Raw genomic sequence first — 17,533 nt, 5'->3', positions numbered from 1 at the left:
CACGGGACGGTTTGTGAGCCAGCAGGAGTAGAAGTACAAATTCCACTGGCCCTCTGAGCGAAAGACAAAGATCAGTTATCCCGGAAAGGCTTTTTAAAATGATCGGAAAACATATTTCCTGTGGGTCGCTCACTTTGACATGTTTGCGTATAAAATTAAGACTGGAGATAATGTCTTGATTATTGTTTTAGGACGCTGGTCAAGCAGGGTCCAAATTGAGCTTTTCTCTGCCAATGGAGGCTGAACTGACCAGTTAAAATATTTTTATAGGCCATTAAATTGTATATTTTATTATTTAAAATGTGTATGTGTGTGTATATACTGTGTGCGTGTGTGTGTGTGTGTGTGTGTGTGTGTGTGTGTGTGTGTGTAGAAATACATATATTTCATTATTTTTAATAATAATAATAATAAAGCATATAATTGAAAATAATAATAATAATAAAATGTAAGTACAATAAATAAATGCATATAAGAACATGCATAATGTATAATTACCTTTATATAATTAAAAATTATATATATATATATAATGTTTATATATTTTCATTATTTTTAATATTGTTAATTTATATATATATTTTTTACTTGTTGCAAAATTTGTAAGTTTTATTTATGTGTTTGTGTGTGTAAAATCTATGAATTAACATTCCTATCTATATATCTATATAGATATATATATAGATAGATAGATATGTAATTTATTGATATATTAGATAGATAGATAATTTAAATATATGAATATTAATATAATCAAATATAATAAAAATATATTAATCAATTTGTATTATTATTGAAACATATTAAGAAATATTTAATATATTTAAATATATGAATATTTTGTTTGTATCAAGTATTATAAAAATAAAAAAATCAACTTTAAAACAAATAATATCGCAACATAACATACAAAAAACAAAATATACAATAACAAAAACAAGCAAAACATTCTAATAATGATATATACTATAACATACAATAAATTGAATTTTTTGTTTTTTCATCTTGGTTGAATGTTAGTTTTGCATGCTATGATCAAAATTAGTCTTTGAGATGTCATCTAAGCTAGATTCATGTGAAATATGGAGAGCTGTCTGTCTGCTACTGAGTTGTGATCAAATCAGTCACGTTGTGTTTAGCCTTTGACCTTCACTCTGCAGGATAGAGATCATTGCCACTTGGGTCATTGTATGGAATGCGAAAGAGTGCAAACATACGTCAGAAACAATTAGAGGTGCGTCCTCAAACTGAGCACAGAACCTGCTGTAAGGAACAGGAACCTGGTTTGCAGGAACCACATTTGTGCTAGAGACTATTTGGACATAATCAGCAGTGGACATCAGAAAATGAAAAAGTAACCGCAATACTATGCATTAGAGGTTTTTGTTTTTCAGGGGCTTTTCAAAATCAACATCCCCAATGAAGTCATATGAGCTTTGCATGAGGACCAGACCAAAATATGATCATACTGACTGAAAATCTGGGATGAGTGCATTTAATATTTTGGTGAACTACCCCTTTAATGGTCACCTATGGCATTATTTTGAAGGAATGGTCATTGCTGAAACCAAGCGTCAGATGCATGAGACTTTAGAGATGAAGGAAGATGAGATCGCTCAGCTGCGCTCCAGACTCCAGCAGACCCTCGCTCAGAAAGACGAGCTCCAGGAGCAGAAAGAGAAATCAGAGAAAGCAGGTGAGTGAGACTTCCCCTCTCTCTGTTTCCCGCCCTTGTGTCTGCTTGACCTAAATGCACTTTATGTGACTCTTTCCCAGCGTTTGAAGAGCTGGAGCGAGCTCTAGGTGTGGCTCAGCGGGCGGAGGAGGCGCGCCGTCAGCTGCAGGTGAGCGTGGAGGAGCAGGTGAAGCAGGTGGAGAAGGCCAGCGAGGAAGAGAGGAGAAGCTTGCAACAGGAGCTGAGCAGAGTCAAACAGGAAGTGGTCACCATTATGAAGGTGTGTATGAAAAAAAATAGGGTGGAAAAGCTAAATTTGGACTGTTTGTGCCACAGAAAACTATAAAAAGACCTTTTCCATATTAATAAAACATCTGTTGCTGTGTCATGCATATTTTATTTGTTTTCACAGGTGTAACTTCTCAACATCAGTATCGTTTTAGAGCTACATCCTGTTAAACTTTGGATGGTTTTGCGGAGATGCTTTAATTTAGACACTAGGATCAAGAATATTCAATCATTATGTTTTGTGTTTTGATATGCTGCTTTTGCCTTTTCTCTGTCCCCATTTGCACTTGACCTGTTTAAAGTTATTTTGCCTGGAAAAGCCATCAGTCCACTCACAGTGTCACATTCATCCTGAGATTTGTCTGGATGAGCGGTTAAACGTTCATGACTGCACAGTTCCCATGAAACCTGTGTGTTTTTATGGATCTGCACACCTTTAGTCTCTTCCTTTGTGTATTGGAGTATGATTCATTAACTAAAGGGCAGCAGTAAATCAAAATTGACCAAATTGATGCCACATTTACAGCTCACCATTCTGCCTGCATGTATCTGAGATAGAAAGAAATTCAGCTCTGTTTCATTCATCAGGTCTTATAATCCTTGCCATAACAAAGACGCATGAACTATGTTTCTGTTTCCCTTGCCAATAATTCATAGAAGAGTGACATTTTGAGTCAGCGGATTATTCCGCCAAAGCATGATGCTTTGGGGAATAGTTAACTATATTTCCAATTCTGATGGTGAAACTTTTAAGGTTGTCCATGAGGAAATGTTAAATATACTTTGAATGCAAATCAATGCAATGTGAGATTAACACTTTTTTGGTCAAATATTAAGTTTTGTCATTTATCATTGTTTTTTTTTTTTTGTCATAGCTAGGTTACATATGACAAAATTTCACAAAATGGCTTTGTGAACATTAGAGTGTCAGTATTTTAAAATGTCCATCAAACCTGACAAATGTTAATATTTTGTCACGATTTCTTTCTTTTCAGAAGTCCTCAGAGGACAGGATAGCAGAAATGGAGCGGTTACATTCAGAGGCTTTGGCTAACAAAGAACAGGAACTGAGTGCCCAGATCAAACAAGCTGTGGTATGCCCTAGTTTTCATTTCTGTTGTAACTTATGATTAGTTAATGCAAATATTAGCTATTTGGATGTAGGTGTTTCCTAAGTTATTTGCACCATTACTCTTTATTTGTCTCAGGAGCAGTGTCGTGAAGAATTGTTGCGGTCGGCACAGGAAAGAGAACAGCAGGCATCTCTCGCTCTGGAAGAGGCTGAGCTGCAGAAGGCTGCAATTCAGACTGAGGGAGAGAACAAAGCCAAGGAACTACAACTAGAGTTGGAGTCGACCAGAACGGTGAGTTTATCTGCCACCTTATCTGAGGATAGATCAGCAGGATATCCTTAATGTAGTTGAATAGCCAAATTAACCAGTAGACTTGAAGCCAGCATGAATGAGAATGTGAATAAAAACAATGCCATATCTCAGCACTGTACATTTCTTAAAATGGTAATTTTTTTTCTTTTTACAGAGAATTCAAGAACTTGAGAGTTGTCTAGGTAGCTCGGAGAAGGATTCTGCCAAGTCGGATGAATTCTCTGCACAACTTGAAGAGCACAGAAAGAAACATGAGGCTGAAATAGCTGCTCTAGAAGAAGCACATAAGCAAGAGCTAGAAAAGACAAAGACAGAGCAGATAACAGCCCTTACCCAGCAGCATGATGCTGCTTTGGAGGAGCTTGTGCAGAAACATAAAGCAGAAATCGAATCTATACTGAAAGACAAGGAGGAACAGTTCCATTCTCATGTGGAAGACATGAACAAAAAGATGCTTGATAAACTGAGTGACAAACAAACCGAGATTGAGACCCTGTCTTCTGAGCTTAGCGAGGTACTGAATAGTAAACAACAGTTGGAAGAAAGACTGTCTGCTGTGGAGACCACCAGTGAAACCGCAAGACAAGAATTTGAGGACAGACTCAAGGAAGAACAAGTAAAATATCAGGCTGAGATTGAAGCTGCGAAACAGAAAGAACAGTCGTTTGCAGGGGTGGAGAAAATGCTGAAAGAAGAGATAAATCAGCTGAAGATTGTGTTGGAGGAGAAGGAAAAAGCAGTAGAGGAACATGTGCTAAGAGAAATGACTTTGCAAGAAGGAAGTGTGCAGTTGGAGGAGCTTCGACTCAGGGAGCAGTCAAATAAAGAGGCCCTTGAGAAATCAAGATCTCAGATAGGCACACTTACAGAAGAACTCCAGCAAACCAAGAATCAAGTGAAAGATCTTGAGCAAACCCTTCAGGCAATGCGTAATGATAGTCAGGAGAAAGAAGTGTGTCTTGAACAAAAGACAAGTGAACTTCAGGAACTTGTGCAGAAGATGGAGCAAGTCAAGAGAGAACTATTGGAAAAAGAAAATTTGCATGCTGCCACCTGCAATACGATGCAAGAGGAGCAAAACCGACTGAGAAAGCAGCTGGATGACCAGAAGAGTTCTCATGAGAAGAAACTTGAGAACATTAGGAAAGACGTGGATTGCAAGCTGAAATCCCAGGAAAATAAGATGGAGAAATTAAGACAGAAACACAAAGAAGCACAGGACAAGTTGAAGAAGCAGCTTCAGGATCAAGAGGAGAATGCCAAAGCGGAGTTATCCAAGAAAGCCCAAGAGATAGAACTGAAAGACCAGCAACTGAAGGAGAAGATCCTTGAGATGGCGCAAGCAAGCTCTGAGGGCCTCAGCACCACCATGTCTGATTTGGAGGCCAATCACAAAGAGCACTTAGACAAGCTTCAACTGACTCATAAACAAGAGCAGGAAGATCTTATTCGTCGCTGGCAGGAGAAACTCAACCAGAATGAGGAGGAGTTGCAAGAAACACATGCTCAGTCTTTGCAAGAAAAAGCCCAAGAGTTGGAGGAAATCTCGCAGCTGCTTTCGGTCAGCAGGGAAGAAAAGGAACAAGTTATGAAAGACATCCAGAACCTCAGGGAGGAGCTTGCCATGAGGGAAACCACTGTGCAAAAACTACAGACAGAGCTCAGAGAGGCAGCAAGCAAGCTGGAAAGTTTATCTGAAGGGGAGGGTTTACTTAAAAGACAAGCTGAAACCATGGAGAAGAATCTGAACCAGGCCTTGAATGAAAGAAGCCTTTTACAGGATAAACTGAGAAAGGCAGAGGAAACTAGTAAGGAGAAATTGCAGAGCATATCTGAAGAGTTGGTAAACGCCCAGCAAAAGTTGAATATGCTTGAAATGTCCAAGTGTAAAGAGGGTGAAGATCTCCAGAGGACTCTTGAAGAAAAAACTGCTGAACTCCAAAATAAAGAAAAAGAGTTCCAGGCACAGTTGTGTGCCATCACAAAAGAATTTGAGCAGTGTTGTCAGGAAGCCCAGGCTAAGTTAGATGGCTTCTCTGTCGACCTGTGTAAGAAAGTTGAGGAACGTGTTGGGGAGTTACAACGTCGGGTCGTAGATCATCAGAATAAGGTCACATATCTAAGAAATATTATCATGATGAAGGACAACAGAATTAGCACTTTAGAGAAAGAACTTCGGCAGACTTTGGATGAGAACCATAATCTAAAGAGCTCTCTTGATGAAGTGACTCTTCAGTTAAGTTCAAGTTCAGAGACTCTTAAAGCCTTGCAGGCTGAAAGGGAGTCTCTGCAAACCAATGTAGATAATCGCTCCCAGGTACTTTCTGAGAAAGACCTTCAAATCCAGCAGCTCCGTGAGGAAAAAGAACACGTATCAGAAAATCTCAAAACAAATGTTTTGCAACTCAGCAATCTAGAATCAGTCATAAATGACTTGAAGACCCAGTTAGCAAGTAGCATAACTGAGAAAGAACAAGCCATATCTCTGCTGAATCAGCAGCACAATGATGACAAGGAAAGAGTAACATGCCAAATGGGGGAGACGGTGGAAAGGCTAGAAAAAGAGAAGACCTCACTTCAAGAGCAGGTAGACTCACTCAGGCATAAGTTCTCTGAGCTGAAAAAGAAGTTCAGTCAGAGTCACAACACTGTTAAGTCTCTTCAAGATAAAGTTGCAGACATGGAGAAGCAGATTGCGGAGAAGGACGAACAACTTCAGATGCTCACTGCCAGCATTGACAATCACTCCATTACCAAGTCCGAGATGGACCAGGCTCTTAATGAGAAAGAACAGAGGGTTCATGCCTTGACCTCAGAGCTGGAAAGCTGCTCAAAAAAAGTTTGTGATCTGGAGGAGCAGCTAGAGTTGCGGACAAAAGAGCGGGAACAACTTGCAGCTGATTTGCAGCAGCACCTTACCATTAGGGAGAATGAAAAGATGGAGCTGATGAAGCAGGTGCAGGAAGCTCAGGACCAAAGCTCTCAAAACGGTTCCTTAATCCAGAAAACTGAGGAAAGTCTTCAGTCTTTGAGGAAAGACTTTGAAACAGCCAAGCAGGAACTGGAATCCCAGCGGAATGACTTTGAGAGGGAGAAGGCTGAGATCCTGAGGGCGAATGAAGAGGCTGTGAAGGCAGCCAAAGAAAAGGCGTCTGCCGAAACGGCTGGTAAAGTAGCAGAGTTGAAGAAGAAGGCAGAGCAAAAGATCGGTATGATTCGTAAACAGTTGACATCACAAATTGAGGAAAAGGAGCAGGCTATCAAAGGCTTGCAGATGCAGTTGGAAGGCATCAAGCAAACCCAGAATGAAAAAGAAGAACGTATAAAGTCTCTAGAGGAACTTGAGAGGACAATGGAGGAGGCCACTGCAAAATTAAAGGAAGAGCATGTAAAACATCAACAAGAATTGCAGCAGAAAGAAAACGAGGAAAGACAGGCCTCTCTGCAAAACTTAAAAGATATGTATGACGAGAAGCTTGCTGCTCTTCATAAAGACATTTCTGCAAAAGAGGAACAATCTGCTACTGCTGCTATTGAAGCTTCTTCAAGACTAGGAGAGCTTGAGACCAAACTCTCAGAATCTAATGAGCAGATTGCAAACTACCAAACAGAGGTAAGTCGCCTTAAAGCAGACCTGCTTGAACAGACAACTCGAGTGCAGGAGCTGCAGCAGACATGCTTGGATCTTCAAGAACAGATTAAGGAGAAACAAATTGAGGAAGTTGAGAAGGAACATGTTTCTGTGCAAATGTCAAGCAGTAGATTAGGAATGGAGCCTACAATGTTAGCGGCCAAGGAAAACATGGACGCTATCAGGAACCAAGATGATTGGACAAGTCAAAAGGACTTGTTGGTGAAGGAATATGAGGAGAAACTCCAAGATTTGCAGCAGAGGTTACAAGAGAAAGAAAATGAGCTAAAAGCACAACAGAGTTCACCTCAAGGAAATGGGGAGACTGTTAATGAGTGCCTAATCAACAATACAAACACCTCAGAGAATGATCTTCAGAGAAAGATGGTAGAGGCTGAGAACGAGAAGCAGAAGCTCCACAAAGATTACACCAGACTACAGAAAGACCTTCGGTCTCTAAGGAAAGAGCATGAGAAGGAGCTGGAATTCCTGAAGAAGGAAATGGCTGAGGATACCGAGAAGAAGCTGAAGTAAGATTTATGTGACAATTTTAGAGACCGTTTGTGGATAAGGATGCATATATCATGCTACAATATTGTTATCAGGGTTCACATGGTTGATCTTTTCAGGCTTGAAATGGAAGATATGGAAATGAAACACAATTCTGCTCTTAAGCAGTTAATGAGGGAGTTTAATACTCAGATGACCCTGAAAGAAAAGGAACTGGAAGGTTCAGTGAAGGAAACCATTGGTAAGAAGAACATGTAACTTATTTCTAAGAGTCTCCTAGAACTATTTTCCGGATCTACTGGGGTGGGCGATATACCAAACTATAGAAATTTGAACTATCGTCTCTATCGTGGTTTCACGCTCCAATGACATTGCTGTGCTATGTGGTCACAAAAACGTTTACATGCATTTTAAGCATTGCGGTTTAAAAACAGGTGATTTTAAGCCGTTGAAATGCAATCAGCAGCGAAAGAGAACTCCTGTAGCTATATGCGTGTGATGTCTGAAAGGCGCGCACATGAGAAGATGGTGCTCATAGAGCGTTGGAGTATTGATCGGAGTTATTTTCACCAATTTATAGGCCTTGTACAGTTAAATACACATACTTGTATATGTCATAATTAGGACTGGATGCGAAAATCGAATGCGATTTTCATGCGCATCTCGTCAGTAAAGCCAGTTCTGTGATTAGTAGTAAATCTCCTGCACGTGCTTTCAAATGAATACAAAGAGCTGTAGTTCACTGACTGGTTTAAGTGAAAGCAAACAGCTGAGAATAAGATAAGACTAGAATTCTGCAATTCATGATTCTTAAAAAAAAAAAAAAAAAAAAAGTGATATAAGATTTTGGTCATATCGCCCACCCCTAGGCTCTACAGTACAAATGTACTGTTAATTGCTCATGCATGGTAGTTCTGTTTTCTGGACACTACTATGATGGCTATAATACCATGGCACGGCGTTCTTTGGAGTACATTGTGGTAAGATGCAGTGCAATTGTATGTATTAGGTCGTTTAAATATTTAAAGGGATAGGTCATTAGAATATTTAAAGGAATAGGTCATCCAAAAGTGAAAAATTGGCAACATTGGTCCACATTTATTTATTTATTTTTGTATTAAAGGAGCATTGTGAACATTCTGGCTGACATTTTTTTTGTGTTCCATGGAAGAAAGAAATTCATATTGCTTTTGGAGCAATGTGAGGACGTATAAGGCAATATTTTCACATTGGAATGAAGTACTTCTTTGAGTAAAACAAAAATATTGTTTAAAATACTGAATAAGATCAAGTACAGAAGTCTTGGAAAGCACTGTGGACATGAAAAAACTGTGTTTTTATAGTTCACATTTGTTGATTTACTGGCCTCAGGAAATATGAAATTTGAAATTCATGATTGGTTTACCATGTGTTTTCAATCCTGCCATTTAATGCATCCAGTCTGGAAATGAGTGGTTTACACTCAGTGATTGTAACTTCATGGTGACCTTCTTACTGTACTTTCCTGTTTATTATTTCCACACAGAGAAAGCTCAGGGTGTTGAAGCTGAGCTTCTAACTAGCCATCGAGAAGAAGTCAGTCAACTTCAGAAAACAATCGCTCAGAAGGAAGAAGACCTGAACAGAATGGTTCAGCGTTATGAACAGGTCCTTCAGGTACAGCAAAATAATGTGAAACTGTATCTTTTGTATGTAATTGTGAGTTAATGACCAGCAGATGTATTATACGTTCAACTTTATAGAAAGTCACAGGAAGAATTTTGTGAGGAGTTTATTGCTTTTCCTAAATTCCCCCACATAAATTCAGTAAGCTCAGGTTTCAGCTAATAGTTTGTGTATCATCAGGAAACACTTACCTCAGTCAACTAGCACCTCAGATTCTCCCTAGAGCTGTAGGGAATGATGCAGGCCTTATGCTGCTTACTTCCATCCTGACAGAGGAGTATGCTAACTGTTTGAAGAGAAGTGACATACAGCCAAGTATGGTGACCCATACTCAGAATTCATGCACTGCATTTAACCCATCCAAAGTGCACACACACGGCAGTGTACACACACACTGTGAACACACACCCGGAGCAGTGGGCAGTTATTTATGCTGCGGCGCCCGGGGAGCAGTTGGGGGTTCGGTGCCTTGCTCAAGGGAACCTCAGTCGTGGTATTGCCGGCCCAAGACTCGAACCCACAACCTTAGGGTTAGGAGTCAAACTCTCTAACCACTAGGCCACGACTTCCCCATTTGTGATAGGATTATTCCTGTATCTTATAGATCTATTTGTTTACCCCTGCATTTTAAGATCCAAGTTTATGACCTGAAAATGAATACCGTTTAGCAGCACTGTAAAATGGTTCAGATAGAAACGGCACATTTGCTCAGAGTTTGGTCTTCCTGTAGAGTCGTGAGGTGGAGATGGGCGACCGCGTGTGGGAGGTGCAGAAGGAGTTAGAAGAGCTACAGCAGAGGAGTCTCAGCGGCCCTCAGGTACAGTCACAGTTTACACACCATGTCCTGCTGGGAGCCATTTATTTATGTATTTACTATGGATATGCATTAAAATTAGAGTTGTCATTTTTGTTTAAATGTTAATTTTATGCAAATGTAAATCTTAAAATAATAATGCAATTAAACATGCAATCCAATTAATTTTTTTTTTTTTTACGTTTATATCATATATAGTGGTATATTAGCGTATATCTGTTAATTAATTTATATTAATAATAATAATTATTATTATTTAATATATAATTTGTACAAATAAATAATATAATTATTTATAATTTAATTTAATTTTGATATATAAATAAATAAATAATATATATATATATATATATATATATATATATATATATATATATATATATATATAATATATATATATATATATAAAATTGAAAGTATTTTATTTTAAATAATAGAATACATTTGATTAAAGGGTTAGTTCACCCAAAAATTAAAATTATGTAATTAATGACTCACCCTCATGTCGTTCCAAACCCGTCAGATCTCCGTTCATCTTCGGAACACAGTTTAAGATATTTTAGATTTAGTCTGAGATAGGGCTGTGCGATTAATCGAAATCGAATAGAAATCGCGATTTGAGACGTTTGCAAATCGCAAAAGCCTGCGATGTGGACGCAGTTTCTTCTCTACCCGGAAGAGAAGACAATGCTGAATAAAGTCGTAATTTTTGTTATTTTTTGACCAAAATGTATTTTCGATGCTTCAACAAGTTCTAACAGACCCTTTGATGTCACATGGACTACTTTGATGATGTTTTTATTACCTTTCTGGACGTGGACAGTATACCGTACATACATTTTCAATGGAGGGACAGAAAGCTCTCGGACTTAATCTAAAATATCTTAAACTGTGTTCCGAAGATGAACTGAGGTCTTACGGGTTTGGAACGACATGAGGGTGAGTCATTAATGACATAATTTTTGGGTGAACTAACCCTTTAAAACTGAAAGCCATAATTAAAGTAATAAATCTTATGATGTTTTTTCTCTCTATCTATTAGCTTGAAGCATTAGTGTTTGCTCAAGTTATTTAGTTATTAGTTTGTTGAGCTTCAACAATTAATCTTACATACAAAATGTTGTTTCCCATCTAAAAGTGATTTATAAATAAATTAACCATTATTCTTATTCTGAGCTGAAATTTGTCTTTTTTTCTTTTTTTTTCTTTTTTTTTTTTGTTGTTGCATGAATTACTTTGTAGTGTTCCTTATTTATAAGATTAAAGTATCTGGTTAATAAATGAATATAAATGTAAATCACAGAATCAAAATGTTGAAATGTCAAATAAGGTGGATGTGTTACCAGTGATAAATTTAATGATATTAACCTAAGAAGTTAACTGGACAGCCAAGTCTTACAAGGTACTGTCTTAGTCTTTAGTCACATAATTGACTTAATTTTCAGACTTTAAATTGCAGTATAATAGTTTCAATCCAGAATAGGAAAAAGGAATGAATTTCCCGAAAAGGCTTGGAATGCGTCCCTGAGAAAGGGGCCCTAAACAGACAGTCTCTGTTCTCAATTAACCCCTCAGAGAGCATCCTGAGCTGTTAGATTTATGCCATGGTGCCGCTCTCAGGTGAGCACTGCATGCTTGGAAAGAGGCAAAAAGTTGAGCCTTGTTCGGGATAAAGTGGTCCTCGTGTGTTCGGTGCGCTTAAAGCGCTCTCTCACAGTGCACCTCTGGAGCCCATGCTGCATTTTTGCAGTCTGATGTCACAAGTCTGTATGCAAACACAACTCAGAAAAAAGTTTATATATTAATATTTGCATAATAATGCAGTTGTGTGACCTGCCGCTTCTGTTTTGTGTTTCAGGGTCTTGAAGAGTTAAAGGTAGGTTTTATTTCCTTCTATTTTTCTGATTAATTCCCATCGACAGTCTGAGTGGTGTAATGACTGCTCCATATTACGATTTTTTTCAGTAAGAAATTAATACCTTTATTCAGCAATGATGCATTAAATTGATCAAAAGTGACAGTAAAGAGATTTATAATGTTACAGAAGATAATACACATGCTTTTATTCATCAAAAAATCCAGAAATCACGATTTCCATAAAAATATTGGGCAGCACAACTGCTTTCAATAGTGATAATAATAAGAAATGTTTTTTGATTGTCAAATCAGCATATAAGAAAGATTTCTGAAAGATCATGTAACACATGAAAACTGGAGTAATCATGCTGAAAAATCAGCTCTGTATCACAAAAATAAATTACCTTTTTAAAATATATTCAAATAGTAAATAGCCATTTCAAATTGTAAAAAATATTTAATAATTTTACTGGTTTTGGTATTTTGATCAAATAAATGCAGCTTTAATGAGCAGAAGAGACTAACCCAAAGTTATGAAGAGTTTTGTTCCTCAAGATGTTGCTCTTACTTTCCACTTGTTTATATTTTTGACCTCTGGTCTTTTTCTCTTTGTCCAATCAGGTTCAGCTTGCAGAAAAGACGACCATGTTGAGCGAGGCCAGGCTAAAAGAGCAGGAATACCACGACAGGGTAAGTTAAGAAAAGTACTAAAAAAAAGACAGAGAGCTTAGCTTGTTGGGTGTCTGAACCACTAAACAGGTAGCTAGATATAAACATTGTTGACAGTTTAACTAACTTCAACTGTTGACCTGAACAAGAAAACTGACCGTAGTAGAAGCTAGAAATGCTTGAGTTTGCATGCTTGCACATAGCATGTTTTAGGCTTAAGAAGTGCAAATGACCAAACCTGAGTAGCACACAAAGACAAAGTAGAAGGCAAAGAGAAAGAATGAGAGGAGCGTTTACCAACCGTCACATTCCCAGAGCTCCTGCACTCCTCCAGCTGTGTAAAACTGAAATAAGATTAGATTCATTACACCACACATCTGTTTACTCTTATTTCACCCTTACAAACAGTTACAGCAGCGCTCATGCTGTTTCTCTCGCCCCACACGAACGCAAACTCACACGGGGAGGCACACACTGGATGTACCTTTATTGTTGTAACCCGGCTTCACCCTGGGCCATACGTTATTGTTCATCTGAGGACTAGTGTAGGGGAAGTTAACAGAAAATCCTTACCTAATTTGATGTTCCTTTAAAAAATTGCTTAACTCATGCTATATAATCAGCAAATCTTGGATTCAGTATTTTTACCAATTTGTTTTCTTTACATTGGCATCGGTTTTGGAACAAATCGATTGTAGGTTTCATTGATGTGAGCTTATGCACCTCAGCTTCGGAGTGGGAAAAAAGGTTATTTGTGGGTCATTTTGGCAATGTTCACTCAAAAACTGAAGTGCATAAACTCAGATCAGAGAGGCCTCAGATCAGTCAGTTTCAAAAACAATTACAAAACCTGTGCTAATCGAAAGAAAACCAGTTGATAAAAAGATTGAATCCAATATTTGGTGCTAAAAAAGCATAATGAGAGATTTATAAGCAGATTTTTTTTTGGGGGGGAAGTTGTTTCATCCTGTGTGAGCAAAGTCAATCAGTTTTAGTTTGTATGCAATAATATCAACTAGAATTTTCAGAAAAAAAAAAAAATCCTCTCCAGTCGCTTGGGATAAAAGGATCTTCTAAATGCATTCATGTAAAATGTATTATGCATATTTCCTCGTATTTCATTTCTAAAACTTTTATACAAATATAGACACCAACTTGAGTTCTTTAAGATCAGTTTTGCACTATATATGTGTATTCTTTATTTTCAGATTCATGCACTAGAAGACAAACTAAGACGCTCCCATAAAACCGCAGTGGTGACTCACCTGGGAAGCTCATATAGAGGTAAATAACCTATAAAGATGGTTTTGAATGGTATATGGTCTAGCTGTGGGCAAGCAGAACAATGTTTCTAAAGCCAGCTGTTCTCCAGATGTCATTTACTGTCTTATTTATCTGTTTGTAATATGAATTTGGGGGTTTTAGCCACCTAGTGACAGTAAAATGCTTGTCAAGTATCTCCTGTAGCTCCCAGAGGTTAATGAATGATGTGGTACACTGACCTTTGGTGGATAAACCTCACCTTCATTCTCACTAGCTCCGAGCGATCAGTCACCGCAGGAGAGCCGAGCTTTAACACCCCGCTATCAATCACACACATATGCAGAGCTTAAACATATGGGCAGCTAGAGGAGAAAATCTGCCCCTCCACAGCCCTTCCCTGCTGGTGTAATAAAGAGCTCATCTCTGAAACTAATGGTTTTCACAGACCGCATTTCTCCCCAGTTCCCACGAATGACCCCAGATTCAGACGGCCGTCTCAAAGATCTGCTATGTCTTTTATACTTGCATTGTTTAAGACAAGAACAGTGTCAACATCAGCATCAAAACAAAACCTTTTGAGTTACTTTGGGTTTTGGGTGTGAAAATGCAGACTCAATTTTTATTTTTAGGTGCGCTAGTCATTTAACGACAATATAAAATTAAATTGTAAAGCATAAAATAAAGCGATTTGCATCGCACAATCATGTTTTTTAAACATTCACTATTGTTTTAGAAAGAAATTAACACTTTTTCATCAAGAATGCATTCAATTGTGACTTTAAAGACATTTATAATGATCTGGAATCAAATAAATGCTTTCCTTTCTAACTAACTATTTATCAAATAAAATAAAAAAAAAAAATAAAAAATATCACATTATAAACAAAAATATGAAGCAGCACAACTGGTTTTACCTCTGATAATGTTTCTTGAGCAGAAAATTAACATTAGAATGATTTCTGAAGATCATGTGACACTGAAGACTGGAGTAATGATGCTGAAAATATAGCGCTGCATCACAGAAATAAATTACACTTTAAAATGTATTCAAATAGAAAACAGTTACTTGAAACTGTAATAATATTCCAAAATATTACTGATTTTGAAAGCTTGAAATGAGACGTTTAAGGGACCAATTATGAACACTGAAAGGCAGCAACCTTGGGAGACTCGACTCTCAATTTCAAAACAATTTAACATTATAAAGAAACACCAGTTAGCACAAAATACATAATGCATACATAATTATGGGATAAATTTGTGTCCTTTGTGCAGTTCTAATTAAATTGACCATCTTATTGGGTAAATCATTTTTTTTCTCTCTCACAGATATTGTTGTAAAGGTTTCTGCAGTTGCTTAATCTACAAAATATACTTGCAATGCTGAATTTGTTTTCATGTTGGGAGTGTGTCTGATGCTTACAGTGCTATCTAGTTAGGTGGCTCACTAGGTTTAGGAACACAGCCAGCATCTCTCTGCTTATAAACCACATTAATTATCCTTCTGAATATATTCCCAGATGACTTTGTCCTTTGAAGATATCTCCATCTTTGACATCTCTGTTCTTCATCTTATCTGTGTGGCCTCTACATTAAAGGGACAGTAGTTTATGAAGTCTTTTTGACCTTCTGACTACCTCCCATGAATTACTCATTATTCATTCACAAGAGACACGCTGCCTCTGAAATGCCCCACAAACTACCTGTTTTTGTATATATGTTTAATAGGGTACTAAAATAATTCATGGTGGCACTTTATATTTTCTCTGCATTGATTTCTTTATTATTTATGGAGTTTGTGCATTATCCATTCAACAGTTTAAGCATGTGCTAATAGCGGTCGTAAACCAGTCCCTGTTTCATTCAAACAGCATTGTTCTGGAGATGAGACCGATCGGTGTTGGCCCAGCTGGGCTGATCTGGGGTCAGTCGGACAGGTCGGGTTATTTATTAGCCCCTCATTTCTCCATGCTTCCTGATCAAAGGCCTGTTTGGGTTTCAGCAGCACCCTGATTTCCAGCCCTCTCTCCGTCAAGCCACCCCAGTGTCTTCAGCACTGGTTAAATGAGCTTTCCAGAGAGACACACGGCTCCTGCTAATTGCCGGTCATTCACAGGTTTAATGAGGCAAGACGACTGACTGATCGGTTGTACCTCCTGTGCTGTTTGTGCACGCTAGATACAGTAATGCAAAAGTCAGTTTCACTTAAAAAAACTAATTGCTTAATCCTTACATCACTTCCACAAGACATTCCTGAAGATTAACTGCACATCTGGGGTGCTTGTGATGCTTATGATGTTTACCACATGTGCATATTCTTTTTAGCAAGAGCATGTACACTATTGTTCAAAAGTTTGGGGTCGGTGAGATTGTTTAAATGTTTTTGACAGAATCCACTTCTGCTCACCAAGGCTGCATTTATTTGATTGAAAATACAGTAGAAATGTAAAATATTTTTACAGTTTAAAATACCAGTAATTTTTCAATTGTAATTTATTTGAAAATGTAATTTATTCCTGTGATCAAAGCTGAATTACTCCAGTCTTCAGTGACACAATACCCCACAAAAAAAAATAAAATACTCATATTCACATCAAAAAAAACACCCATAAAAACAAAAATTAAAAAAAATATTGCTCCTCCACATATTTTTGAAAAAAACCATAATACATTTTTTAGGATTCTTTGCTTAATAGAAAGTTCAAAAGAACAGCATTTATTTGAAATAGAAATTATTGTAACATATCTTTATTGTCATTTTTGATCATTTCAGTGCATCCTTGCTGAATAAAAGTATTAATTTCTTAAAAGAAAACTTTTTATGCAAATAAGTTTTTTTTTTTTTTGTCATTTATTATGTGCATCTAATACATAAATTTTGTGAGGTACAGAATTGTGTTGTTCTCCCTAATTAATATAAACAGTTTCTAAATGTGACGAGTTGGGTGTAGTGGTTGAGCTGGGCTGCTTAATGTTGTGTTGTTCTCTTTGCGTCATGTTTTCCATGGTATCAACAGCGCAGAAACCTGCCCCGCCCATCGCCGGCTTTATGACATGCCTTTTTTTTATTTTTATGAACTCAAGTTGGTTTTTGTTCATTCACGGTCTCAACGTCTCCTGTTCCGTTTCTGCTCTCACTTCCTTATCCATTAAAAGCAGGATGGAAAACGGAAAGGCCCCCACCTCGACTGAGCCAAAGCTTCTTGTATTTAGCCACAATGCTGTCATTATAGTGTTCCAGTGCTGCTGCGAGCCGGCGCTCTTAACTACAGCCGCTGGAAGTGAGGCGCGTCTCGCGCTCTGATTTACAGGCTGATTATTGCCACGCAAAGGTCGCGGGGTGTGTGTTTAATAAATGTATTGAGTGTATGAATGCTTGCTTATCTTATTGATGTCTGAAAGATTTGAAACAACCCCCTAAAACTGAGGTATTAATCTCTGACTCATAATTTCTTCTGCACTCTTAAAAATAGAGGTTTGAAAAAGGGTTTTTTTTTCACAACAGTGTCACAGAATAAACATTTTTGGTTCCTCCATTCCTTCACAGAACCACTTTTTTCTTAGTGTGAAGAACATTTTAATAATCTAAAGAACCTTTTTCCACTATAAGAACCTTTTGTTTAAAAGGATGTTAAAGGTTCTTTATGGAATCATGGATGTGTGCAACAGCATCATGGTAAACATATTCAATCTAAAAGTCTAGTTGCATTTGTAGTAATGCACATATTTTCATATCTGATTATGTGATTTTCTATTATTTACATCCTCTCCGACTC

The 17,533-nt window shown here is 37.6% G+C and overlaps 1 protein-coding gene across 7 annotated transcripts in view; it reads left to right on the top strand.

The window, feature by feature from the left end:
• Nucleotides 1–17,533, top strand: part of LOC109098734 (golgin subfamily A member 4) — a 37,215-nt gene that overhangs the window by 15,708 nt on the left and 3,974 nt on the right. For 6 of the 7 annotated variants that reach the window (XM_042737560.1, XM_042737557.1, XM_042737559.1 and 3 more), the window contains 11 exons: nt 1,549–1,696; nt 1,777–1,955; nt 2,959–3,057; nt 3,172–3,327; nt 3,503–7,509; nt 7,609–7,730; nt 9,015–9,145; nt 9,885–9,971; nt 11,827–11,844; nt 12,447–12,515; nt 13,703–13,778. In XM_042737560.1, coding sequence (XP_042593494.1) covers nt 1,549–1,696; nt 1,777–1,955; nt 2,959–3,057; nt 3,172–3,327; nt 3,503–7,509; nt 7,609–7,730; nt 9,015–9,145; nt 9,885–9,971; nt 11,827–11,844; nt 12,447–12,515; nt 13,703–13,778 — 5,092 coding nt within the window. The other variant, XM_042737561.1, reaches the window with a different exon arrangement.

Source organism: Cyprinus carpio, chromosome B13 (genome assembly GCF_018340385.1).
Source record: "Cyprinus carpio isolate SPL01 chromosome B13, ASM1834038v1, whole genome shotgun sequence".
In the NCBI taxonomy this organism is placed as follows: domain Eukaryota; kingdom Metazoa; phylum Chordata; class Actinopteri; order Cypriniformes; family Cyprinidae; genus Cyprinus; species Cyprinus carpio.
The sequence above is the reverse complement of the archived record's forward strand: the minus strand, read 5'-3'. Positions and strand labels throughout refer to the sequence as shown.